The sequence below is a fragment of the Poromitra crassiceps genome (genome assembly GCF_964638095.1).
Source record: "Poromitra crassiceps genome assembly, chromosome: 22".
NCBI lineage: Eukaryota > Metazoa > Chordata > Actinopteri > Beryciformes > Melamphaidae > Poromitra > Poromitra crassiceps.
This window is the reverse complement of record NC_139647.1, coordinates 3822901-3850783: the sequence shown is the minus strand read 5'-3', so window position 1 is coordinate 3850783 and position 27883 is coordinate 3822901. Positions and strand designations below refer to the sequence as shown.

General features: G+C 44.3%; 1 protein-coding gene across 1 annotated transcript; it reads right to left on the bottom strand.

Moving 5' to 3' along the window:
• Positions 1-6260: 6260 nt before the first annotated feature.
• LOC310796097 (uncharacterized protein) lies at positions 6261-27683 on the bottom strand (the record flags this gene model as incomplete). The annotated part of the gene is made up of 15 exons (XM_083658248.1): positions 27583-27683; positions 20528-20610; positions 16977-17057; positions 16348-16404; positions 16003-16215; positions 13786-13984; positions 12058-12148; positions 11825-11966; positions 10313-10417; positions 10014-10107; positions 9759-9792; positions 8846-8923; positions 8551-8653; positions 8329-8450; positions 6261-6396 (listed from the first exon to the last, which is right to left on the bottom strand). Exons 1-15 carry the CDS (start codon positions 27638-27640, stop codon positions 6261-6263), a joined length of 1596 nt encoding a protein of 531 aa, XP_083514374.1. The 5' UTR covers positions 27641-27683.
• Positions 27684-27883: the final 200 nt, after the last annotated feature.

Below are 27883 nucleotides of genomic sequence, written 5' to 3'. Positions count from 1 at the left end.
GTCAAGTGCACCAGTGTTGGTCAAGTCTGTCTACTTGACAATCCCATTTTGCTGCAATAAAAATGACTGAAGTGAGATGAACAGACTGGAAACTTTATCCTATTAGATAAAAACAGATGCTGGCAAAGTTTTCTTTCCTTTGGGGACATCATTCGCAGTTGCAAAAGATCATTTTTATTTTATTTGATCGCAATTATATTGTATCGTGAAGTATCCTCGTGATAATATCGTATCGTGGGTGATTCCCTAAGAGAGGGGCATGCAACTGGTCTTTGAAACGGTTGCAGCCTCTTGGCCTCCCACACGGCGGCTGTGCAGGTGGCATATTGCATCTTCCTTATACCCCTCTATTCAAAATTCCTTCTGGGGTCATAATAGCTGCTTTTCCCACACATTCTCTGTGCTTTCAGTCACATCTCCCTTTCCCACTGCTCCGAGTGGTTACACACTCCCTACGGCATCCTTCATGCTGCCCACACAACTGTCTCCTGCTAGTGATGATAGGGTTACCATATGCCCCGCATCAGCCAAGCCTGGTTTGACTAACCTCTTCAATCAGTTAAGTGTCAGGAGCATCGAGAATTATTTAAAGCGAGTTCTCAAATGCTTTTTCTGGAGATCAAAATGAAAAATATATGCATTGTATATAGGAATTTGAACTTAGTGCAATATATCAATGGGAAAAATTGAGATAACACTGCCGCCTTGTGGCAGGCAGGAAAACCACATACTTTTGCCTGAGGACTCCTGTACAATAGCAAGCGTCTATCACATTTTTCTTACCCAAATTCTTGCCCGTACCAATTTGCGGCCAGAGATACAAAGAGAGATGGCTAATTCAAATAAATTTATTAAATATAAAAGACTCTTTGGCAGTGCACGTATAGATAACTGAACACACAATATTTGGTAGATTAAGAGAAAAAAAAGATTGCAGTTGTCAGGTTAAACCGATTAAAATTAAAAACATTTCTCTTGAAATCGGAGGTTGATGAAAGGGGTAAAGAAATACTAAAAAATCACATGCCAAATGGTTACCATGAAACCAAGAGAGATCTTTGTTTTGTCCAATTTTGAAAACCTGTACCAGATGAAAACAATAAGACGTTTTGGTAAATAAAAGACAAACATCCAACAAATTTGGCAAGTCTGAAGAATAAGTCTATGAATTGTAATCCACCGTAAAACATTATTACCAACCAATAACAAACGTCATCAGCACCAGTCACACACACACTTTTTCTTTTCTTTAAACAAGTGCCGTCCTCAGGCCTGGTGTCCAAAGCCGTTTTCACGGGTTTTAGCCACAAGACAGAAAGAGGAAAATTAAACGAGACAAAAGCAGAAGTTCAGCATGTGACAGTGCGTTCACTAAATCCTTATGACAGCAAAAACCATCTCACACACAAAAAAGTGAGCCTGTCTGTCAAGTCAGAGAGAACGAGAAGACGAGAGGGTGCCTTGTAGAAATGACTGCAAAAGGTAAAGACAAAGCAGAATACAGCTTCCGAGATACATTGTGTAAAAAAAAAAAAAAAAAGATAAATAAGAAAATAAATACCATCACGATGATGTGCATAGTTTGAGAAAGAACGTAGTGTGGACGCCCTCGTGACTTTCTAGTGGAAGCTACAGACCCACGTCTAGTGTTTTAAACCATGTGGAAGGACAAGGCGTGGTTTCAGTGCAGATACGGAGCCACTCGCTGAAGCATTCTTTGGTTGAGTGAAATACTGACATGGAGGCCCAGGGCTCAAAAATACTGCTTTCACAGTACAAAGGTTCACTAGGTGAATCACGTTACACGCATGACCAACGAGCATGTGTGTAACGCTACACGCATGACCAACGAGCATGTGTGTAACACTACACGCATGACCAAAGAGCATGTGTGTAACGCTACACGCATGACCAACGAGCATGTGTGTAACACTACACGCATGACCAACGAGCATGTGTGTAACACTACACGCATGACCAACGAGCATGTGTGTAACACTACACGCATGACCAACGAGCATGTGTGTAACACTACACGCATGACCAACGAGCATGTGTGTAACGCTACACACGTGACCAACGAGCACGTGTGTGTACTGTACATGACTGAACATTTCGTTTTGTAAGGCACTGTATGAGCTGCCACTCAGAGAGAGGATCTTACCAAGAGACAGCTCACAGATGACGGGGACAACACTCAGATAGAGGACGTAACACTCAGAGAGACGATGTTACCAAGTGACAGGTCACAGATGACAGGGACAACACTCAGAGAGACGATGTTACCAAGTGACAGGTCACAGACGACAGGGACAACACTCAGAGAGACGATGTTACCAAGAGACAGGTCACAGAAGACAGGGACAACACTCAGATAGAGGACGTAACACTCAGAGAGACGATGTTACCAAGTGACAGGTCACAGGTGACAGGGACAACACTCAGAGAGAGGATGTTACCAAGTGACAGGTCACAGATGACAGGGACAACACTCAGAGAGAGGACGTAACACTCAGAGAGACGATGTTACCAAGTGACAGGTCACAGACGACAGGGACAACACTCAGAGAGAGGATGTTACCAAGTGACAGGTCACAGATGACAGGGACAACACTCAGAGAGAGGACGTAACACTCAGAGAGACGATGTTACCAAGTGACAGGTCACAGATGACAGGGACAACACTCAGATAGACGATGTTACCAAGTGACAGGTCACAGACGACAGGGACAACACTCAGAGAGACGATGTTACCAAGTGACAGGTCACAGGTGACAGGGACAACACTCAGAGAGAGGATGTTACCAAGAGACAGCTCACAGATGACAGGGACAACACTCAGATAGACGATGTTACCAAGTGACAGGTCACAGACGACAGGGACAACACTCAGAGAGACGATGTTACCAAGTGACAGGTCACAGGTGACAGGGACAACACTCAGAGAGAGGATGTTACCAAGAGACAGCTCACAGATGACAGGGACAACACTCAGATAGACGATGTTACCAAGTGACAGGTCACAGACGACAGGGACAACACTCAGAGAGACGATGTTACCAAGTGACAGGTCACAGGTGACAGGGACAACACTCAGAGAGAGGATGTTACCAAGAGACAGCTCACAGATGACAGGGACAACACTCAGAGAGAGGATGTTACCAAGTGACAGGTCACAGGTGACAGGGACAACACTCAGAGAGACGATGTTACCAAGTGACAGGTCACAGACGACAGGGACAACACTCAGAGAGTGTCACCTAGAGGTGGTGTGTGTGTATTTGTGTAATACAGAATTGACAATCAACCTGACATTTTTAGACTGACTGTGATGCTTTGCTATGCTCATGTTGTCCCAATAAGGCATAATGTTAGCTCCGATGCTATGACAACAATAAATGAAGATAAAAAAGGCTTTTCTGCTGCATCAGATAACACAGATTAGTGTTCCTTTGCGCGCCTATAAACCACGGGACAGGGAGCACAAGTCCACAGAGACCAAAGAAGAATAAAGTAGATGTGGTTTGGAAAGAAACTGATTCCCAATTTTGTTGTTTTTAAATCAAGTTATCTAAGCAGCACCCAAAGCCACAAAATATCTTTTTCTGGCATATCTGCTGTTACATGGAGTCTGGTGTATCTGCTGTTACATGGAGTCTGGTGTATCTGCTGTTACATGGAGTCTGGTGTATCCACTGTTACATGGAGTCTGGTGTATCCGCTGTTACATGGAGTCTGGTGTATCCACTGTGACATGGAGTCTGGTGTATCCACTGTTACATGGAGTCTGGTGTATCCGCTGTTACATGGAGTCTGGTGTATCCGCTGTTACATGGAGTCTGGTGTATCCGCTGTTACATGGAGTCTGGTGTATCCACTGTTACATGGAGTCTGGTGTATCCTGTTACATGGAGTCTGGTGTATCCGCTGTTACATGGAGTCTGGTGTATCCTGTTACATGGAGTCTGGTGTATCCGCTGTTACATGGAGTCTGGTGTATCCTGTTACATGGAGTCTGGTGTATCCGCTGTTACATGGAGTCTGGTGTATCCGCTGTTACATGGAGTCTGGTGTATCCGCTGTTACATGGAGTCTGGTGTATCTGCTGTTACATGGAGGCTGGCGTATCCACTGTTACATGGAGTCTGGTGTATCCTGTTACATGGAGTCTGGTGTATCCTGTTACATGGAGTCTGGTGTATCCTGTTACATGGAGTCTGGTGTATCCTGTTACATGGAGTCTGGTGTATCCTGTTACATGGAGTCTGGCGTATCCGCTGTTACATGGAGTCTGGCGTATCCTGTTACATGGAGTCTGGTGTATCCTGTTACATGGAGTCTGGTGTATCCTGTTACATGGAGTCTGGTGTATCCGCTGTTACATGGAGTCTGGTGTATCCACTGTTACATGGAGTCTGGTGTATCCTGTTACATGGAGTCTGGTGTATCCTGTTACATGGAGTCTGGTGTATCCACTGTTACATGGAGTCTGGTGTATCCACTGTTACATGGAGTCTGGTGTATCCTGTTACATGGAGTCTGGTGTATCTGCTGTTACATGGAGTCTGGTGTATCCACTGTTACATGGAGTCTGGTGTATCCTGTTACATGGAGTCTGGCGTATCCGCTGTTACATGGAGTCTGGCGTATCCTGTTACATGGAGTCTGGTGTATCCTGTTACATGGAGTCTGGTGTATCCTGTTACATGGAGTCTGGTGTATCCGCTGTTACATGGAGGCTGGTGTATCCGCTGTTACATGGAGTCTGGTGTATTCACTGTTACATGGAGTCTGGTGTATCTGCTGTTACATGGAGGCTGGTGTATCCACTGTTACATGGAGTCTGGCGTATCCTGTTACATGGAGTCTGGTGTATCCTGTTACATGGAGTCTGGTGTATCCTGTTACATGGAGTCTGGTGTATCCTGTTACATGGAGTCTGGTGTATCCTGTTACATGGAGTCTGGTGTATCCTGTTACATGGAGTCTGGTGTATCCTGTTACATGGAGTCTGGTGTATCCTGTTACATGGAGTCTGGTGTATCCTGTTACATGGAGTCTGGTGTATCCTGTTACATGGAGTCTGGTGTATCCTGTTACATGGAGGCTGGTGTATCCACTGTTACATGGAGTCTGGCGTATCCGCTGTTACACGAAGTGTGTGTTCAATGTCTCAAACAAAAATCCATACATTGATACATAAAATAAGGTTTGCGCTCCCTCTCGAGTCCGTTGTGCGGCTCTTACTGTCCTCTTGTCTGTATGTGATCAGACTTCATGCAAAAGGCTCCATAGTACAGATTCTAAGACACCTGTCTGGGTCTGAATGGGTCTGTTGGCTGAATGAAAGAAAGACCGCATCTGGGATTGGGAAGGACCTGAAACGTCAAGTCAGTCTTTGGTCTGCTGGGTCAATCTGCTGGTATTGGCAGAGCCCCTAGACTAGCCACAAACACAAGGCTTAGCCTAGCCCAGGGCTTCACAGATCCTATCCTGAGGACCCAATGTAGATTAGGCTAGTGGTTTGGTTCAAATCGTTACTGTAATCCCACAAAGATTTACTAGCCAGCCAAAGTAATTGTAAACTTAAACTGGGACATACCGGGTAGCATAATCAATAAGTTAAAGTATTGATCGTGTGTTTACTATAGAGTGAGGATTTCTAAAGAGAGGGTCCACAGGATTATCACTGAAAAACCCTTGGCCTATAACGAGCTCTTTCGTAAGCGCCGTCTAGACAGAGACGTGACCGTTTCAACAATGGACCAGGTCAGTTTCCCTTCCTCCTTGATCGAGGGGAAATCCAAGAGTGAAAAAGGAGGCCACGGCTGTAGACCATGTGAGGTTAGGAGCCACGGCTGAAGGCCTGAGAGGTTAGGTTGTATGTATCCCTTAGAGTAGAGCTAGACTTCCATGTGCCATGGAGGGCTGAGAGCGGGCACGTTCATCACTCCAACCAAAGACTATTACGAGGTGATTTCACCAAGTGGGACGCCTTCAACCAGAGAAGAGGGCCCTGCTGTGTGCCCTGTGAAATGAATAGGCTCAGGTTGGAATGCAAACGACCGCTCACTGCCCTACCATGGCACACGGCTGCCTGTCCCTGCCTAGAGTGGGAGTGCTGGCTCGGGTCCTTTTGACTATGCTGGTCCATTCTTCCAGACTAAAATTGTTTTGAGCCCAGAGAAGAACCTGGTCCGTTCGGTGGCGGTTCCCCTCGGCTCAGTCCGGTTTTCCTGCACGCTCCTAAGGCAGAGAGCTCAGGGCTGCCAGGGCTTCCTGTCCTTGCCTTTCTGATCAGGAATGTGTTTGTAGCGACACTTCTCCCCAAAATGGCAGCCGGTGGTTCTCCAGAAGTAACACTCGTCTCCATTCACCGGGCCGCGCCGCCTGGGACTGGACAGAAAGGGAGAGTTCAGGCACAATGACTGGGGATGCATCGATATGAAAATTCTGTGCCGATACCGATAACTGATATTAACGTTGCTGTTTTGGCCGATAACCAATATGTACCGATGTCGATATGACCTGTATTAAAAACAACATTTTGCACATACTGAAAAACATACGCTATGTAAACACTGAGTTTTGAAAAGCCCATAAATCATAGATTCACTGCATTGTTCCCTCTCAATTAGGGATGCACCGATCTACATTTTCTCACTTCCGATCCGATTCCGACACCTGAATTTGGATATCTGCCGATACCGATATTATGCCGATATCAATATCTTTCTTGAATATACAGTATAGGCAAAGATTTGGCCAATTAAAGATTTTTTTTAAATATACCTTGCAAAAAGCAGACAAAATTAAGAAAATATACAAGGCAAAGAAGGATACTATTATACATGGGCAAATTACGGCCAGCGCTGGAATTGCATCCGTGGATTAGTGCCAATATCGGCACCCGATACCGATATTGGATCGGCCCCATCCCTACTCTCAATATGAACATTTTGTCCGATACCGATATTAACTCATTGAGTGCCAATGACGACAATCGTCGTCAATTCAAATAAGTAACGTAGAGTGCCAATGACGACGTTTGTCGTCAATTGCGTTTTTTGATGGTGGGACGTGGATCAAAGCCTGATGCATCTCCTGTGAAAGTATGGGGGATGTCGAATGTGTAGAAGCTATTTTACGGACCCATTAGGTGGCGACAGTGCTCTCCAGATTAGAGAAAGGTGAGGAAAAACAGCAGAAGAAGCCCCGTGATGAAACGGAAACCGATGCTGGAGCCAGAGCCGTATAGATTGCTCTGGCTGGAGCTAACGTTAGCTGCGAACAGCAGTCAATCCGCTCCCACAACTGAGCCCCTCTGTCTCTGCTGCATAGTTTTTCCACACGATTAGCCGCCAGAAAAGCAGCACCCGACGCCGAAGGGCCAAACCATTCTCAGCAGTCCGGTTTGGCTTTTCGGTGTCGCGCTGGGAGCCGGCGCACAAAAACGGAGCGCTCCGAAAATAGACGCTGGGTGCGTGTTAGGCTGTGTGTTAGTGTGGGGATGAGTTTTTTCCCAGCTCCGCCGGCATGCAGGCTGTGTGTTAGTGTGGGGGTGAGTTTCTCCCAGCTCTGGCATGCAAGCTGTGTGTTGGTGGGGATGAGTTTATCCCAGCTCCATGCAGAGATTCGTCGCCTGACACACGCAGCAGAGCGAGCAGAGCCACCAGAGACACTCCCAGGAGGAGTAGTTTGCAGTTGAGGGGGGTGGGGGTGCTGTTTTATTGAAGGAAATTACTGTTCAGATGTTTCAGGTCAGAAAATATTAGCTTCAGAGTCAGTGATTTGCTTGAAATGCTTCATTTCACAAAAGGCTCATTATCTCAGCTTCTAGTCTGAAACGTCTGTTTTTGGTGAAATCAACCTATCTTCTCCGGCTGATAACTAAAGAACGGAAAATGATATCAATAAACTTTTTTTTGCTGATGATACAATAGAGTCTCATCGTTCTTTGTGCGTGTTTGGTGTTTACATAGTAATATCACACAATATTCTGTGGGCCTCGAGAAATCACTGAAAACGGTCTGAAACTCTGGCACTGGGAGCATCCGTTTTCCAAAAGTGGCTGGCACTCAATGAGTTAACATTGCTGTTATTTTGCTCATCGGACCGACAGATATATAAAAAAAATGACCAACATCGGACGATACTGATATAGTGTGCATCCCTAACAATGACTGCAGACAGTGAAAACATGTTACCCCTTGAGGTAGAAAGCTCCACACTACAGCCCTACAGTACGACTTGGTGAACTGCAGCTCTACAGTAGGACTTGGTGGGTGGCTTCTTCTGCAGTTTCTACAGCGAGAACGTGGTTCTTACCCGGCAGCGCCCCCTGCCTGCTGGGTGACAGGGAGGCAGGTCTTCAGTGGAATGGGAAGGACCCTCTGGGTGCGGCGGTCAGGGTAGCGCACCACTAAGCGCGTGTTCTCAATACTATAACCCTGTGAGTGGAAACAAGAACGTGACATCGTCAGCCCGGAACCCCCGCTCTCTCAAATAGCAGCGTGACGACGAGGAGGCAGAAGCCAACGGGCCGCTCACATTTAGTTTCTCCATGGCGCGGGCGGCCATGTTTGCGTTCTTGAAGTTGACGAAGGCGCAGAACTTCTCGTGCAGCACGCGGATACTGTCTATCTCGCCATACCTGCAATACAAAACAAACATCTTCTCAATAGACACGTCCGTGACCGTCGTGGTTAAAGATTTCCTCGTAACTGAACTGCTTGATTAAATCTCTGCATAGTTGGTGGATTCTAGGTGTTGATAATGTATTTGGGTTCATTCATTTAGGTTCAATTAGGTTGGAATTAAATAGTTGGCTGGAATAGGCTCGTACGTTTTAAAAAGGTCCCATAGGTGTTTCTCAGTCAGCTCCGTAGTCACGTTTCCCACCCACAGAGACGGGCAGGGGCTTCTAATGGAAAGAGAGAGAACAATGAAATCTCTTCAAATCTCTAATTCATCAATAATTCTCCAAAGGGTACATATGTGACATCCATAAAGACACAAACATATTCACCTTATTCACCACGCCCACCTTTTCTCTCTTCCGCGTTACACGCAATTGTATTTGTTCTTCCGGTTCAGCGCTAGTTGGCGGCCAATTTCAAAACAAAACGTCGCTATAATAATGAATGAAGTTTGGCAACATTCAGAATTAAGCTACACTGCGGCCAACTTCAGTTACATGTTCATAGCGTTACTGCTGCGAGGAGCCGATGGCTGTACCCGGTCGGCATTTAACGTTAGTTACAAAAGCACGTCGACAGTGTTTTCTCACTGCCAGTAGTCTACAGTAGGGTTTGACAGATAGATAGTCCGACCGCTCAGCACAGCCAGCGCTCCCAGTCCTCACTGCTCGTTAAATATTTCCAAATAGGTGTTATTCTGATAAACTGGTCACATATGTGTTACGTTCTCACCCGACAAATATTAAAACTAAAAAAAAAAAAAAAAAAAATTGGTTAGGTTGGCAAGTCTAAATGACTACGGTAGGCGTAATCTACTTCCGTGTCTAAAACCGGAAAGACGATTACAAAACGATGCATGTATGGGCAAAGAATAAGGTGAATACTAAGGAAAACAGTCAGGAGAGAGGTCACTACACCTCCTGAAACAGTCAGGAGAGAGGTCACTACACCTCCTGAAACAGTCAGGAGAGAGGTCACTACACCTCCTGAAACAGTCAGGAGAGAGGTCACTACCCCTCCTGACCCTGACTTTCATTGGACAAACACATGGTCACCTACCCTGGTTGCAGCGCTGAGGAATCTTGGCTCCCAACTGCAAAGAGATAAAGCATGCATATGGCATGATGTCATTGCCTTGAAGCAAAATCGAAACAGCTCCACTGCTTAAATATGCAGAAATTAAATCCTTCAGATGGGAGTGATTTCTTTAACAATATAGCCAGTTCTATACATTACTGCTCCCGCAGTTACAAAGAGGAAACGCAGGTCCTTCCCTCTCCTTAGTAAAAACATGTGCACACGTTCTCTCCTTACCTCTGGCAACATCAGGATAAGAGGCCAGAACAGCCTGGACACTGGAGTACTTCTCCAGAAGGAGGACGCTCTGCATTTCTTCAAAACCAAGCTCCTGGGGAAAGCGAAAGTGAAGAGAGACAAAGAAACAATTCTTAGAATAGACGTCAGAGTGACGTCTTAACAGTGAAACCAACCAGTTTAACAACATGTTGCTCGTAACAAAGGACAGGATACAAAAGGGAGGAAGCTGTAAGCGGTCGTGCACATTGTACAGGAAACCTTTTTGGCACGAGCTCTCTGAGTGAGGCGTGTTTTACCATCAGCTGGAGCACTTTGCAGGTAAACAGATCGTTGACAGCCTCCTCACAGTCTTTATCCAGCTTCAGCACCTGTTCCATAGCCTTCTCCGCCTCACTGTACCTCTATACACACACACACACACACACACACACACACACACACACACACACACACACACACACACACACACACACACACACACACACACACACACACAAAATGTTCTTTGTTTTTAAATCAAGGCTTTTCAGATTTTCTCCCAAATTGTACTTGGAAAATCGTGGAAAATTAAGGATCAATTATCGATCATATTAATAATAATATTTTTTTTTTTACAAAATGAATGCCTATGGCAGAAAATACGAAAGACAACGTGTTCTCCTCAATGAACTCTTTATTTCAATGTGTCTCCTCTCCAACACTCTGCTGTCCCCGGCGCATGCCGGTGTGAATTCCCCATGTTTAAAACAGTTTTGTTGGCACAAAGACTATATGAAGCTCCACCTCACGTTAGAGAGCACTACCCTTGTTACCCGTGCCCACCTTCATGCCCATGAGAGCACTACCCTTGTTACCCGTGCCCACCTTCATGTCCATGAGAGCACTACCCTTGTTACCCGTGCCCACCTTTATGCCCATGAGAGAGCACCGCCCTTGTTACCCGTGCCCACCTTCATGCCCATGAGAGAGCACTACCCTTGTTACCCATGCCCACCTTCATGCCCATGAGAGAGCACTACCCTTGTTACCCGTGCCCACCTTCATGCCCATGAGAGCACCACCCTTGTTACCCGTGCCCACCTTCATGCCCATGAGAGAGCACTACCCTTGTTACCCGTGCCCACCTTCATGCCCATGAGAGCACCACCCTTGTTACCCGTGCCCACCTTCATGCCCATGAGAGCACCGCCCTTGTTACCCGTGCCCACCTTCATGCCCATGAGAGCACCACCCTTGTTACCCGTGCCCACCTTCATGCCCATGAGAGCACTACCCTTGTTACCCGTGCCCACCTTCATGCCCATGAGAGCACTACCCTTGTTACCCGTGCCCACCTTCATGCCCATGAGAGCACTACCCTTGTTACCCGTGCCCACCTTCATGCCCATGAGAGAGCACTACCCTTGTTACCCGTGCCCACCTTCATGCCCATGAGAGAGCACTACCCTTGTTACCCGTGCCCACCTTCATGCCCATGAGAGAGCACTACCCTTGTTACCCGTGCCCACCTTCATGCCCATGAGAGCACCGCCCTTGTTACCCGTGTCCACCTTCATGCCCATGAGAGCACTACCCTTGTTACCCGTGCCCACCTTCATGCCCATGAGAGCACTACCCTTGTTACCCGTGCCCACCTTCATGCCCATGAGAGCACTACCCTTGTTACCCGTGCCCACCTTCATGCTCATGCGAGAGCACTACCCTTGTTACCCGTGCCCACCTTCATGCCCATGAGAGAGCACTACCCTTGTTACCCGTGCCCACCTTCATGCCCATGAGAGAGCACTACCCTTGTTACCCGTGCCCACCTTCATGCCCATGAGAGCACTGCCCTTGCGGAAGTGTCCCTTGGGCCAGTCTGAGGCCAGATGAATGGAGCGCTCTGCGTCCACCAGGGCCTGAGGGTACTGCTCCAGGCAGATGTAGCAGTAGGAACGGTTGCCAAAGAACCTAGATGAAATCAGACAAACGCATGAAGGCTGGCTGTCAATGCTGAGCATCCTCCTGTGACAACAACAAATCCTGACCACAGATGATGTACCTGTAATCCTTGGGATCACACTTGATGGCTTCTGTAAACATACTGACTGCTTGAGAGTACTGCCCTTCTTGCACCAGCTTGATCCCTTTTTCTGCAGGACAGAGTGAGAGGTGCGTGTAAATTAGTTTTCTCTGCTGAGAACGTGGCGCAAAGGTTCAATTCACCGACCACAGGGTCTGCTGATACATCTGCACAAAGGAATAGAGAGGCAAAGTGACCGCCTACTTCCTGCTTCAGCACTGTACCAGAGATTTTTTGTAAAATACTTATAAAAATAGTTTTACTTCGTCAAACCAAACGGTTCAGCTATATTTACAATCGGGAGAGACCATAGAACATTTCACTCGGACCAAAACTTAAAAAAACGAAAAAACATCTTTAAACCAGATTTTTTTTTTACGTTTTGGTCCGAGTTAAATGTTCTATGATCTCTCCTGTTTCTAAATATATCTGTACCGTTTGATTTGAACAAGTAAAACTATTTTTATAAGCATTTTACGAAATGTCTATGGGAAAATAAATGGCAGATGGAAATCTCTGGTAAAGTGCTGAAGCAGGAAGTGACGTTCACTTTGGCTCTCTATTGGAGGTTCATTAATTAATCATTCCTCTAGAGAGATTTGTGTCCATTTTAATGAATCACATATTAAACGACCTCGTACACGTCTATTCACATACTTTACCTGTCAACGAAGCGCTTTTCTTAGTCATGCTGTCAGATCCATTTGTCTGTAAGAAAATAATAATCTTCATCAAATCATTCAGTCATGATACTTTACTTCAGTGTAGAGCTGCAACGATTAGTCGATCGACAGAATATTAATCCACAGCTATTTTGATAATCGATTAATCGTACTATTATTTTAAGAGAAAATGTCTAAATTTGTCTGATTCCAGCTTCTCAAATGTGAATATTTTCAGTTTTTTTTCCTCCTGTATGACAGTAAACTGATATTATCTTTGCGTTGTGGACAAAACAAGACATTTGAGGGTGTCATCTTGGGCTTTGGGAAACACTGATCGTCATTTGCTACCATTTTCTGACATTTTATAGACCAAACAATTAATCGATTAATCGAGAAAATAATGGACAGATTAATCGATTATGAAAATAATCGTTAGTTGCGGCCCTACTTCAGTGGTTCCCAACCTTTTTTTGTCTTGTGTACCCCTTGAGCTGTTTTGCCATGCCAATAAGTACCCCCTCACTCACACATGTAGATTATTCTTCTAAATCTGTTCTATTAAACTCATATCAAGCTTCTAGTAGACCTCTCTAACACATCTGATTATTAAATGGAAATCATTGGAATGACTCCCCTTTAATACAATTCTGACAGTTTTCAATTGGAAAAAGTCATCAGTTTTACCAAGACGGGCCTATGAAATTACTTGGAATATTGTTTTGATCATTTTGTAAATGAAAAATCAGTTGCTTCCACTGACTTGGTTGGCTAAAAGCAGGGAGTAGCATTTCTCCGCCACCTGCTGACAAGTTTCTAGGCGATCTACTTGCTTTTGCGAGTAACAAACGAGCTACGAATCCGACACTGTATTTCCAGAGTTGAGGAATTCAGCAGCCTGATGTAATCAAAGACACAAGTGAGCACAAGCTTCGCCGCACAGCGGAGCTAAAGCAGATCAACGGGCGTAAGCATTCCAGCAACTCTTTTAAAATGCTTTCACGGTCCAGAGGCCACTTTTTCTGCTATCGGACTTTGGACCTGCCATGGCAGCCAACACTGCTGCCTGCTGCCACAAAAACAACAGTGGCATGCTTTTGATCTCGCAACATCTGACAGCATCCATTCACCTCTCTCCTGGCCTCGTTCTCCTTGTTTTCTTTGGACTTGCGACTTGAGCCTTTGGGCTTGATATGGCTAGCTGCGTTAGCAAAGAAGGCACTGCTCACATCCCACTCCGGCTCCTGGGGGACGACACAGGAAGGCAGACATTGGTGGGTCGGTATTCATGTACCATCAAGTGCCTTGCAAGTTAGGGATCGTGCACAATGATGTCGGCATGTCGTCGGTAAGTTAGGGATCGTGCACAATGATATCGGCATGTCGTCGGTAAGTTAGGGATCGTGCACAATGATGTCGGCATGTCGTCGGTAAGTTAGGGATCGTGCACAATGATGTCGGCATGTCGTCGGTAAGTTAGGGATCGTGCACAATGATGTCGGCATGTCGTCGGTAAGTTAGGGATCGTGCACAATGATGTCGGCATGTCGTCGGTAAGTTAGGGATCGTGCACAATGATGTCGGCATGTCGTCGGTAAGTTAGGGATCGTGCACAATGATGTCGGCATGTCGTCGGTAAGTTAGGGATCGTGCACAATGATGTCGGCATGTCGTCGGTAAGTTAGGGATCGTGCACAATGATGTCGGCATGTCGTCGGTAAGTTAGGGATCGTGCACAATGATGTCGGCATGTCGTCGGTAAGTTAGGGATCGTGCACAATGATGTCGGCATGTCGTCGGTAAGTTAGGGATCGTGCACAATGATGTCGGCATGTCGTCGGTAAGTTAGGGATCGTGCACAATGATGTCGGCATGTCATCAGTAAGTTAGGGATCGTGCACAACGATATCGTCATGTCATCAGTAAGTTAGGGATCGTGCACAATGATATCGGCATGTCATCGGTAAGTTAGGGATCGTGCACAATGATATCAGCATGTCATCAGTAAGTTAGGGATCGTGCACAACGATATCGTCATGTCATCAGTAAGTTAGGGATCGTGCACAATGATATCAGCATGTCATCAGTAAGTTAGGGATCGTGCACAACGATATCGTCATGTCATCAGTAAGTTAGGGATCGTGCACAATGATATCGGCATGTCATCGGTAAGTTAGGGATCGTGCACAATGATATCGTCATGTCATCAGTAAGTTAGGGATCGTGCACAATGATATCGGCATGTCATCGGTAAGTTAGGGATCGTGCACAATGATATCGGCATGTCATCAGTAAGTTAGGGATCGTGCACAATGATATCGGCATGTCATCGGTAAGTTAGGGATCGTGCACAATGATGATATCGGTATGTTGTCGGTAAGTTAGGGATCGTGCACAATGATATCAGCATGTCAACAGTAAGTTAGGGATCGTGCACAATGATGATATCGGCATGTCATCGGTAAGTTAGGGATCGTGCACAATGATGATATCGGTATGTTGTCGGTAAGTTAGGGATCGTGCACAATGATATCGGCATGTCATCGGTAAGTTAGGGATCGTGCACAATGATGATATCGGTATGTTGTCGGTAAGTTAGGGATCGTGCACAATGATATCGGCATGTCATCGGTAAGTTAGGGATCGTGCACAACGATATCGGCATGTCATCGGTATCGGCCGATAAAGGCTTTAAAATGCAATATCTGCCGATATGACAGGCCGATAAAAATTACGCTAACCCGAAACCAGGGAGAGCGTCTTCTAAGCATGTTTAAGTAGGATGAACCTTACAGTTTTGTTGGAAAGAAAATGTTACTTTTTTTGCGTGCGCATGTTTTACACCTAAATTTAAGTTTTCATATTTTGCCCAGTGAATGTGTACAATTTGAAAAATTTGAAAATATGCCAGTGGGCGATAAGAGTAGACATAATAATGTGTTCATTCCACTACAGGAGTGACTTGATGTTCTTTGAAATGAGGTGGGGGGAAAATGTGCGCATATATCGGTATCAGGAATCAGCCAAAAGAGTTGAAAAATATCGGCATATGGGGGAGAAAAATGCAATATTGTTCCAATCAAACACGACACCAGCTGATTTCACACAGTAGCACACCTTCAACCAGAGGGAGAAATGGATCAGTGAAATCGGTTTCTATAGTGTAAAGATGAATTGAGAGAACATGCATACTCTTGAGCTTCAATAGCCCTCGATTGAACTTCTAGAGGATGGACATGTCCCCTAGCTTTCTCTCACATACCTCCTCACTGGTTCTGGCTTGGTTCTTCTGAAGCCCTTTCATTCCTGAAGGGCTCATGGCCGGAGGAGCCGTGCCGTTCTTGCAAGAGTTGGCTGGTTTCTCCGCTTTTCTCTCCTCTTTCTGCTCCTCCTTCTCTTCTTCGCCGCCCACGTCTGCGTCCGACTCGCTCTCGTCCAACTCGGACTCCGCGCCGCCGTCCTCGTCCTCGTCGTCCTAACGGGGCGAGAGAGAGAAGGCCGAATGAACGTTTGGGGCTGTTCAGAGCAAAGCGCCAGAGGCAGAGAGAAGAGCCAGCGATGCAAGTTCCCAGAAGGCCATGTTGTCGGAGGACTTCCTGCTTCTTACCTGTTCAGCACTCTCACTCTGCTTCACCTGCTCCTGCTTCTTCTTCTTCCGACGCCGCTGAAACAGAGTCAGTACTTCAGTACATCAGGAAGTTATTATTTGCAGGGGTTTGATAGGGGTGTTGATTAATACCAATGACTCAACGATTACTTTGCCAGTTGTGGATATTTCTGGCTATTAAAAACTCCGTTTCTGGTAAAGCTGCTCAATTATGGCAAAAATCATAATCACCATCATTTTTGGACTCATTGAATTAATCGAAATTTCATCCAACTACTAATGCAATGGAAAAATGTATGTCAAAATTCCATTTGAATTCGATGTTGTTGTGCTGCAGAGATGTCCTGGTCTACACATCATATCGCAATTTGCAATATCAGTGACAATAATTGCAATTAAGGTTTTTCCCTCCCAAAATCACACGTTCCAACAGCTTCCTCTTTGTCTCAATTACAGGCCACCACTAGAGGGCCACCACAGGCTTTACCAGACAACTGTTGATGTTGAATGCTGCTGCAATGCCTTGGTCACCAATAGAAGTTACAGATTGCCCCTTTATTACTGTGTATGTACGTGTGTGTGTGTGTGTGTGTGTGTGTATACGTGTACGTGTGTGTGTGTGTGTTCACCTTCCTCTTGGCTCTGCGTCGCTCTGCACGCCGTTTGACCTTCTCTTCTTCGCTCAAACCCTCCTCTCCATTGAATGTGTCCTACACACACACACACACACCCACACGCACGCACACACACACACACACACACACACACACACACACACACACACACACACACACACACACACACACACACGCACACACGCACACACACACACTTTAATTTCTTTATTTGGATTTTCGATTAAAGACATAATCACATCAAAATCCAAATGTATCTCAGATACATTGCTCCACTGTTTGGTCCTTCGCTGGTGTCACTGTGTGCTCAAACCCCTTGAACAGCTCTATAAAAAAGCCATCAAGGTGTTTGACAAAAAACCACAATCACATCATCACTGTGAAATCTTAGAGAAATATCAGCTCCTTAGCTTTAACAATTTTAGAACATTTAAAAGCACGTGTCTAATCTATAAATGTTTACACGGCGTGGCTCCTCCTCCTCTAGGGGAGTTCATTAGAAGGAAAAATAGAAATTTGAGCACAAGGGCAGCAGCTAGGGGGGACTGCGAAGTCCAAGCTAGAAAAACCACGTTCTCAAAAATCACCTGGTCGATCAATGGCAGCACTAGCTGGAACACACTGCCTATGGCTATTAGGGAAAGCCCCACTTTTGCGGCATTCAAAAGCCAGCTCAAAAACTGGCTTAAAACAAACCCATTTTGTGAACACTAGCTTAATAGCTGCCTTCCAAATCTTCTTCTCTTCCTGCACTAGGCACTTCACCACTTAAGTGTAACACTTAAGAGAGAGTAGAGTAGCCTTCATATTGTATCTATGTATTGTTATCATGTAACCTGTCGAATGGAAGGTGTAGTATTCTTCTTTTAGCACTGACATGCTGCATGTACATCCTGTCTGTGTTTTGCTGTAATTTTGATGTCTGTAATGTGTGGTATCTCTTGCGATGACACGTTACATGTATATCAGTTTGTTGCGTACATCCTGTCTGTGTTTTGCTGTAATTTTGATGTCTGTAATGCTGTGGTATCTTTTGCGATGACACGTTACATGTATATTTAGTTTGTGCGTTGAATGAATGTAATGAGTGATTGTTTTGATATTTATTGGGGACTACGGATGTAAATTAGCATTAGCTAACTCCGGCATATTTACATGTTTTCGTATATAGAGGCTTCTGTATTTCTGAACATGTCCATTAATGTGCATTGTCCCGTCACAATAAACCAATAAAGTAAAGTAAAGTTAAGTCAGAATGCAATGTAAAGAGGAACATGAGCACACCAGCAAGCTACAGAACATTTATGGATTGAGGTGACAGCGTCTTTTACCAAAATATGGTAGCTGCCTATGATGGCGGACACAGAACAGAATTGAACCAGATGTTTTGCACTTAGTTTTGTCAGTGCAGCTATTTGCAGTCCACACACGCACATCTTGTGCACGTATCCTAGGCTGCCAAAGATTAAGGTAATGATTTTACAGTTAGTTAAGCTATGGCTTCTGCTGGTGGTTGGTATTTGAGACATGCACACAGTGCACCTTGCGGTAACCCTTTATTTTACAGGTACCCTAGTTACATATGAACTATTTGTAATTACACATGAACACCAAATGTAATTACACAGTAATTACCAATAGTTATAAATTAAGTTAATATGTAGTTACATGGTACCGGACCTGTAAAGTGGAGTGAGTCTGTTCAACTGTAGTTCATATGTAGCTACATGGTACCGGACCTGTAAAGTGGAGTGAGTCTGTTCAACTGTAGTTCATATGTAGTTACATGGTACCGGACCTGTAAAGTGGAGTGAGTCTGTTCAACTGTAGGTCATATGTAGCTACATGGTACCGGACCTGTAAAGTGGAGTGAGTCTGTTCAACTGTAGTTCATATGTAGTTACATGGTACCGGACCTGTAAAGTGGAGTGAGTCTGTTCAACCGTAGTTCATATGTAGTTACATGCTACCGGACCTGTAAAGTGGAGTGAGTCTGTTCAACTGTAGTTCATATGTAGTTACATGGTCCCGGAGCTGTAAAGTGGAGTGAGTCTATTTAACTGTAGTTCATATGTAGTTACATGGTACCAGACCTGGACCTGTAAAGAAGCTCTGGTCTGGGACAGAGATTGCTAAAACCCAGTGGTGGATTCGAACCACTGAACTTCAGATTGCAAAGCAAGCGGCTTTAACCACTCAGCCACGAGGGCTTTCCAACTTCCTTAGTGGAGTTTGAGAGGATAACTGTATGTCAGTCAGATGTAGCTGCCACTTCATAGCTTTGTTATTATAAACAGAGACTTGGGGGGAAATGTTGATACTTTGTTAGTTGTAGATATGATTTTGTCCAGATTCCCATACAAAAATTTAAATAAAAGTATTGTAGGTATAGAGGTAACAGTGAAACTATAATCAAAGTAGCCATTCTTCTACATTCTCTAGTTGTTAGCTTATTGTAAAGGAGTCATTTTCCACATCAATTTCCCAATTTCTCAATTACCCAGTGGAAGCCTCTCAAAGAGCCCTGTGGTCACCAGACCCCCGGATCATCTCCCCCCAAAGTCTACCCCCTCCCCCCAATGTGAAGCATAAGGGGGGAACTCCACCCAATTTGCTAAATAGATTGTATGCACTGTGCTCTAGAAACATTTATTTATATCTTTTTTTCTTTTTTTAATACATTCTAATCATTTTCTGAATTGGGGTGTAAATAGTCACATGAGCCATTTACAGCTTGTGTGTGTATCTGTGTCTGTGTGTGTGTGGTGTGTGTGTGTGTGTGTGTGTGTGTGTGTGTGTGTGTGGGGGGGGGGGGGTGCTGGCACAGTCACACTGCAGAAATGCATTCACATTAATCAATATTGCCTGTCTTTCAAGCTACAACTAACAAAGTATCAACATTTCCCCCCAAGTCTCTGTTTATAATAACAAAGCTATGAAGTGGCAGCTACATCTGACTGACATACAGTTATCCTCCCAAACTCCACTAAGGAAGTTGGAAAGCACCTCGTGGCTGAGTGGTTAAAGCCGCCTGCTTTGCAATCTGAAGTTCAGTGGTTCAAATCCACCACTGGCTTTTAGCAATCTCTGTCCCAGGCCAGAGCTTCTTTACAGGTCCGGTACCATGTAACTACATATGAACTACAGTTAAATAGACTCACTCCACTTTACAGGTCTGGTACCATGTAACTACATATGAACTACAGTTGAACAGACTCACTCCACTTTACAGGTCCGGTACCATGTAACTACATAATGTATGAACTACAGTTGAACAGACTCACTCCACTTTACAGGTCCGGTACCATGTAACTACATAATGTATGAACTACAGTTGAACAGACTCACTCCATTTTACAGGTCTGTTACAATGTAACTATATATGAACTTAATTTATAACTATTGGTAATTACTGTGTATTTACATTTGGTGTTCATGTGTAATTACAAATAGTTCATAACTAAGGTACCTGTAAAATAAAGGGTTACCGACATTGCACTAGAGTAGTGAGAATACCCTGTCAGTCTGACACCATGTGTGTTTACCTGTGACAGAGTGGCGTCATCAGCGGGGTCAGGGGTCGCGGCACCACAGTCCATCGGCTCCTCCTGCGGCTGGACAGCGGGGCCTGTTGGGAGTAAACACAGCAGCAGCACATCAGCATTCTGGGTAGGGATGATGCCACGGTGTGGACATTTTCCCACCGGGTCATAAACACGTGACAACGCCGGTGTTACCGGTGACCCCGTAAAATTAAAGGCAAAAAAAAAAAAAAAAAGCTCTGTAAAAATAGGATTGTTAGTTCCTACTAGTGCATGTTGTTCCGGGGAACAATAACAGTGAGACACCAGTCGGATTATCTCGGATATCCTCGTGATCACAGCAGCTACGTGAACAGCATCTTTTTTTGCTGATGGCAGTCAACAAGGCCGACACCGATATACGACCACTATATCGAGCCACATATATATATATATATATATATACATACTAGGGATGGGCATTTCTAGCAAAAACACTATTCGAAATTCGCTGGCCAAAGTCGACTTTTAATCGAAATTCGAAAATAAAAATAAAATGTAAATTTTTTTTTTTTTTTTTTGTGAGTGAAATATTGCATTGTCTCCCCTGATTCTAAGTATAGTCGAATCGCTTGGTTTGAGCAAGTAAACATTTTTTATAAGCATTTTAAGCAAGGTTTATGGAAAAATGAATGGCGGATGAGATCCCATGAAGAGGGAGAGGTTGCTTATAAAAATTGCTTTACTTGCTCAAACCAAGCGATTCGACTATACTTAGAATCAGGGGAGACAATGCAACATTTCACTCACACAATTTTTTTTTTTTTTTTTTTTTTTTTCAATAAACGAATTTCGAATTTCAATAATAAAAGTCAACCTTGATAATAACAACGATTATTCGAAAATTCGAAATTCGATGCTCATCCCTAATACATACACAGTATATATCAATATATATGTGATGTTGTAAGTCGCTTTGGACAAAGACGTCTGCTAAATGCAATAAAGTAAAGTAAAGTAAGTACCGTAGTAAGGTATATTGCTGCATCCCTACAACTCAAGTCTAAAGCAAGGCAGTAAGACATTATTCAGGAAGGCTAGTGGGGGTTTTCCTGAGAGGAAGAAAGAGGAACAAACTCCATGTTAGTTCCTGTGATTGGAAAGCCAAGTGCATAATGCTCAGTATGAAATATGAGATGAGTCAGTCTCATTATCACTGATGTGACGATGACAGAACTGGCCTCTTCTCTCTGCTTCTGCAATATCACTCTAAATTGTTCACCGGCCATCAAGTGAAGAAAAGCAGAAGAAAGGCAACAAGACTGAGCAGGAAGGGAGAGCGTAACTAAGACCATGTTCAGACTAGGAGGCCAAATCTGATTTGTGAACTTTAGTGACCTATTAATGCCTTTATCCAGATTGGTTTTATGAGTCTGGACGCTCCAAGTCTGATTTGTGTCACTTGTCCCAAATCACATATGGAGGTAGTTTCCAATCTGCTTTCGACTGATGTGACTTCAGTGCGGACGCGCAGATCCACCAAATCTGATTTGAACGTCACTCGCAACTCATCATCAAATGCTTCTGCGCAGGAAAACCACGTCACCAACGTACGTATTTACTGATGCCCATGCCCAACCCAGAAGAGGGCGGGACTTAGGCACTGAAAAGACTGACAGTGTCTGACAGTTCATGCTTTTCAATCATATATTGCACAGCTTCCAGATGGAAGTCACCATTTCTTCATATTAGAAATATGGATTTGTTCAGCCAATACCGATAAGGACCTGCTTCTCATGGCTGATATGATACGATAACCAATATTTTTCACATTTCTGTATTTTAAAAAGAGGTTAATCATAACCTGTAATTTATGCACAGCTGAGGGTCCCTCACTTCTTCAGTGAGAAAGGCGAATATGTAGTGAGCAAAGATGGATGATGTAATATATATTCCACAGCGCTGATCTAACCGAGTCTAACTGACATCACTGTTGTTAACACAAAACAAAGAACACTTGTCACTCTTCAAATGTTCATTGATTTTTTCTAGTAAAGTCGATCAAAAAACTTCACAAACATACTTTGACTTTTACAGAGCGTTTTGTCTCGGAATCCAAATCAAATGCTTTGACATAATCTGTCAAATCAGACATCTCCATGTTTAGTTCAAATTGGCTAAGTGGGCGGTGTCTGTCCGAGCGGCGTCTGCCACGATTTGTGTCATCGGTGCTGATGTCATCAGTGATGTCACTTGAGCAATTGTGATTGCCCAACTGTGATGTCACTCAGGCAGTTACGATGTCATCAGTGATGTCACTCGAGCAACTGTATGACGCCTAGGTGGGTGGGCGGTGTCTGTCTGTCACGATTCTAGGAGCCCATCTGTAACTGCAGCCATGGTGCATCATCTCCAGAGTCTCCACCCTAGGAATCGAGTGCATTAAATACAGGTTATTAGCAGTAAAGCGCATCAGTCAATAGAAAAATAAAGGCTTTTAATATACAAGCAAAAGCCTGTGGTTTCTTACTCTGCACTGCAGATAAAACGCTATGAAAAAAAGGCATAGAGTGGACTGCCCCCTCTGGCATTTTATGCTTAAAAGGTATCCAAATGAGTTTTCCTTGTCAACAACTCATTTTGTATAGATATTATTATAGCCGATATCGATAATAGCCGATAAAGATAACATTTCCCATTATCGGCCAGTAATTTATCAGTTCGATATATATCTGGCACACATCCCTACTTAATATCTGCACGTTTACAAAGTCGACTATGAACTTCATAAGAGGATGAACATGGCAAACAGAGGGAATTGTCTGGTCATAAATGGCAAAAAAGCGTGGTCCTCCTCTCTGCATTTAAAGCAAAAGCCTATGACCTCTGACCTCTAGGCATATGACCTCTGTAAGGAATCGCAGTAAGGAAGAATCCTCAATGAATTTGGGTGGAGGCCCGAAAAAGACGGTGTCGCGGGTTCCTTGTGAAAAAGCACAATCAGAAGAAGAGCTAAATGTAAATCGAGCAAACGTGCACGCAGAACAGAAAACGTGCACGCAGAACAGAAAACGTGCACGCAGAACAGAAAGGCGATTGGTTGTGTGAGATTCAAATTTCGCTCCTGCAGTCTAAAATGGGATGTTTACTCTGCTGAGATTACCACTGCTGCTGCAGCTTGACATGCAGCCTGCAGGCATGCTTGTATCAGAGCACGCTATCTTCTCACACAAACGGCAATGGTTGAATATAGACATGGCAAACAGGCACAGGCCTGCATGAGAGGAGGAGGAGAGGGGGGGCTGGAGATGCATCTAGGCCTGATGTCAGCAGACAAATGAGAAAACAAAAGGGGGGGGGGGGGGGGGGGGGGGGCTCAACAACACTGGACCATGCAGGGGGGGGTCAGGTTTCCATCCTGGACCATGCAGGGGGGGTCAGGTTTCCATCTGGTCAGTGAAGATCTCCTCAATGACACATTCATAACTTGGACAGTCCTGTGACTGATCTCAAGAGGCAGCGATCTACCATCATAATGACTTTTCCTGCCATAAATCACTAGCACAATCACCTTCTGGACTTCCTCACTTTCTCCTTCTATTGTTGTTACAAGGTGTTGGGGTTTTGGGCAGATATTTTGGATTGTACGAAACAAATAAAATACACTTAAAGAAGCGGCAGCGATACATGGCAGAAATCAACAAATGTCACTATCCTACCCTGCTGCACAACCGTAATAGGGCTGCCACTAACGATTATTTTCATAATCGATTAATCTGTCGATTATTTTCTCGATTAATCGATTAGTCGTTTTGGTCCATAAAATGTCAGACAATGGTAGCAAATGACGATCGGTGTTTCCCAAAGTCCAAGATGACGCCCTCAAATGTCTTGTTTCGTCCACAACTCAAAAGATAATATCAGTTTATCGTCATACAGGAGTAAAGAAACCAGAAAATGTTTAAAAAGCTTCAATCAGAGAATTTAGACCTTTTCTCTTAAAAAAATTGTACTCAAAACGATGAATCGATTATCAAAATAGTTTATCAATTAATTTTCCGCCGATCGACTAATCGTGGCAGCACAAGCGTAACCCATTAGCCCACGCTAATGTCATTATTTCTGCCTGGAAATAGGGGGGAACCACGCTTAACTTTGACATCTGTAAAGAGGCGACCCTTCCACTACGGCAAGGAGATAGTGTCTCTCCAACCATACATATAGACCGGAAGGAATTTCAGCTGTCCGGCTCACTACTCAAATATCAAGACAAGAGCGCTGCTAAAGCACAACTCAACGGCCCTGTAGCTGCACCGGGGCATTTTCTTCAATCTTCAGTTGAATGGAATGTCGCTCTTAACAAATAAGTGATCCGTTCTGTGGACAAAGGCAACAAAAGCGTCTCTGTTGGGACCCTTGAAGGAGAGACGGGGCTAAATTAGCGCCGAGCTGAAAGGTGAGCTCTCTCCACAGGAATGCTAAATACAACAGAGGATCATCATGTACTGGCACTTTAAAACCAGGAACACCGGTACACGCCCCCCTCCTCTTCAGGCCCAGTTTTATAGGGGTGCAAAAGCACGCATTGCACCCTTATTTTAATTGTCTGCATGCTCAGTTGAAAAGAGTGGTAAAAATGTGTTAATAATTGTTGTTTTTCTTTGTTCTTTGATGTGAATTTATGGCTTTTTGGCACCTATATGTAACCTTTCAAAGTTGAGATAATTGTATTATCATTATATGGTCCAAATATTTCAGTACAGCACTTGAAACACTTGAAATATTCTTGCTTGGCTGGTATCATTCTACTTGAAATGATGGTAAAATGCATTATTTTTAGTAAAATAACATGTCAAATTTTTCGGGCAGGCGGCCTTTGGCCCGGGTCGACCCGTGCATGTGCACCCCTTCCTATCTAGGATGCATCCCTAGTCATCTTGTTCTGGAACCGGCCCTGCTCCTCTCCTCCACGCTTTAACACAGCTGTGTGGGAAAAACATTACCTATTTAAAACATGTCATCAGAAATATCGGAGTCGAGTCAAATACTGTCGGTGGTTGACATGATTAATGTTGGCGGGTATTGAAATAGCATTGAATCTGTATTTGTAATAGTCTAATAATAATACACGCGGTAATCACTGAATCATCACTCTTCGTAAAAACACAGAACAGGTCACAGGCACAACTGTTGTGCGTCCATGGAGTCAGTCTTTACAATGGAGTTGCATTGTAAACAACTACATGCCGTGGTCAATTTGTGGAAGGGAGGATGAAGACGGCTCTTTGCCAGTAGGAACTTAGATGTTAGTATTGCTTGTCATTTTACTATTGTCATTTTACTCTTGCTTGCATTTGACTATCGTTTGTATCGTGTCATTGTTTGGACCCCTGGAAGACTAGCAGTTGTCTTGGCAACAGCTAATGGGCAGGACCCTTTTAAATGAACAAATAACCCTCATTAATGTCTGTAATTAATTTTCATCTTTAGATGACTTGATTTAAACAGATTGATCCCACTGACATCTGAAGTCTCTTTTTCAAGGGAAACCGGGCCAAAAAGTTGCACACAGTCACAGTCAGGGCAAAACAACCAAGGTAGTTTAAATGTGCAGTGATAGTAACAAGATGAGGAGATGGGAAAATGAGACATCTGGGAGGGGAGAGGTGTGTGTGAGAGAGATGGTGGGAGAGGAAGAGATCAAATCTGGAATATGGAAATTAAATGAAACCACAAAAATGGCGGTATATAAAAGAGTTACAGTTCCTATACAAGTAAGATCAATGTAAAAAGCAGAGGTGCTTCAACAGGTGTTGAGCTGCTCGCTGCTGCTGCTGCTGCCACTGATGGCATCTCGCACGCTCGATTCCTAGGGCTCGCTACTCGCCTGCCCTGCAGCTTGTCGAGCTCAGCTGGCCCCGCAGCTCGCATACGCAGCTCGACCGCTGTGCGGGCTCACCTGCTCTTATGACATCACCGATGATGTCACAACTTTGCATAACTGATGAAATCACAATTGCTCTTATATCACTGATGATGTCACAATGCCACGGCCAAGCCCGCCCTGCAGCTCAACCACTGTGTGCGGGCTCATTTGCTCTTATGACATCACTGATTAATGACATCACTGATGTGTTACAAATGTGCATCTTCATAAAGTCCCACTAATGATGTCACTATGACATCATTAGTGGGACTTTATGACATCACTGACGACATCATGCCTCCATGTGTGTGTGTGTGTGTGTGTGTGTGTGTGTGATGACATCACTGATGACATCACATCATTAGGTAATTAGGGCAATCACCTAATTAAAAAAAATCCAGCTACATCACTTCGCTGGCACGGGTACTCTTTGAAAGTTTCAGCCCGATCGCACGTAAAACGACAATGCCCACTTGCTCCTTTTTAGAATAGGATGAGTCAGAGAGATCTAACCTCCGTCTGTAATGTCTATCACACGGAATGTTAACCAAATACCGGTATGAAGAGACAACCAACCAAGTTGGCTATGGGCATGAGGAAGACTCGTGATTCTCAAAACAACCCCACAGTTACCACTGGGCATATTCTGGCAAAAAAGGCCTTTGCCACCTATCTACTGAGGCATTGTTTTCATACCAGCATGCAACAGGAATGCTGCCCACAGCATTCTTATGTATCGTGTTGGGCTAAGTAAGGACATCTCCTGAAAAGTAAGCCAACCATAGACTATTCACTTGTTTTGCTACTTACATTAAAAACAAACTGACAAAGTGCATTTTAGATCCAATAAAAACAACTTCGTTACACTAACGTTAACTGCGCAAACTCCCAAGTGCTACAAACAGGGTGTAACTCGCAAGAAGAAGGGAACTTTCATTGTTTCACCAAGAATACGGTTTGAACTTCACGACCAAGAAGAGAAACTTGAAACATTGTTAGAAACAACGTCTAATAACCCAGGCGTTAGAAGTTACTTCGCGGATTTACATCGCTACACGAATTTCGCGATCACTTGCGGAATCGATGTTAAGTTTCTTTGGACTGTCGTTAGGGGTTGAGTTTGGAAAGTTTTGAGAAGTGGGACGTTTCTTACCGCTCCCGAGTCCCAAGAGTCTGCATATATCCCTGGTGAACTTCATGAGCGCAACCATCCAGCATTATCGTCTCAAGTAGCCCCCCCAAAATAACACAAATGTATAGATTAGTGCAAACACGTTTGTAACATTAGGACAATCGATATCTAATCTGCGGGAATCTTGGTGGTTTGGTCCGCTTCCTGAGCGTCAAACGTCGACGTTGGAACCACCCTGTCCAGCGTCTTAAAGGCGCAGTACACTCAATCGTAAATGGCGTTTATCTTATCGCGATAACAGTGTTTTTTTTTGCTCGCGAAT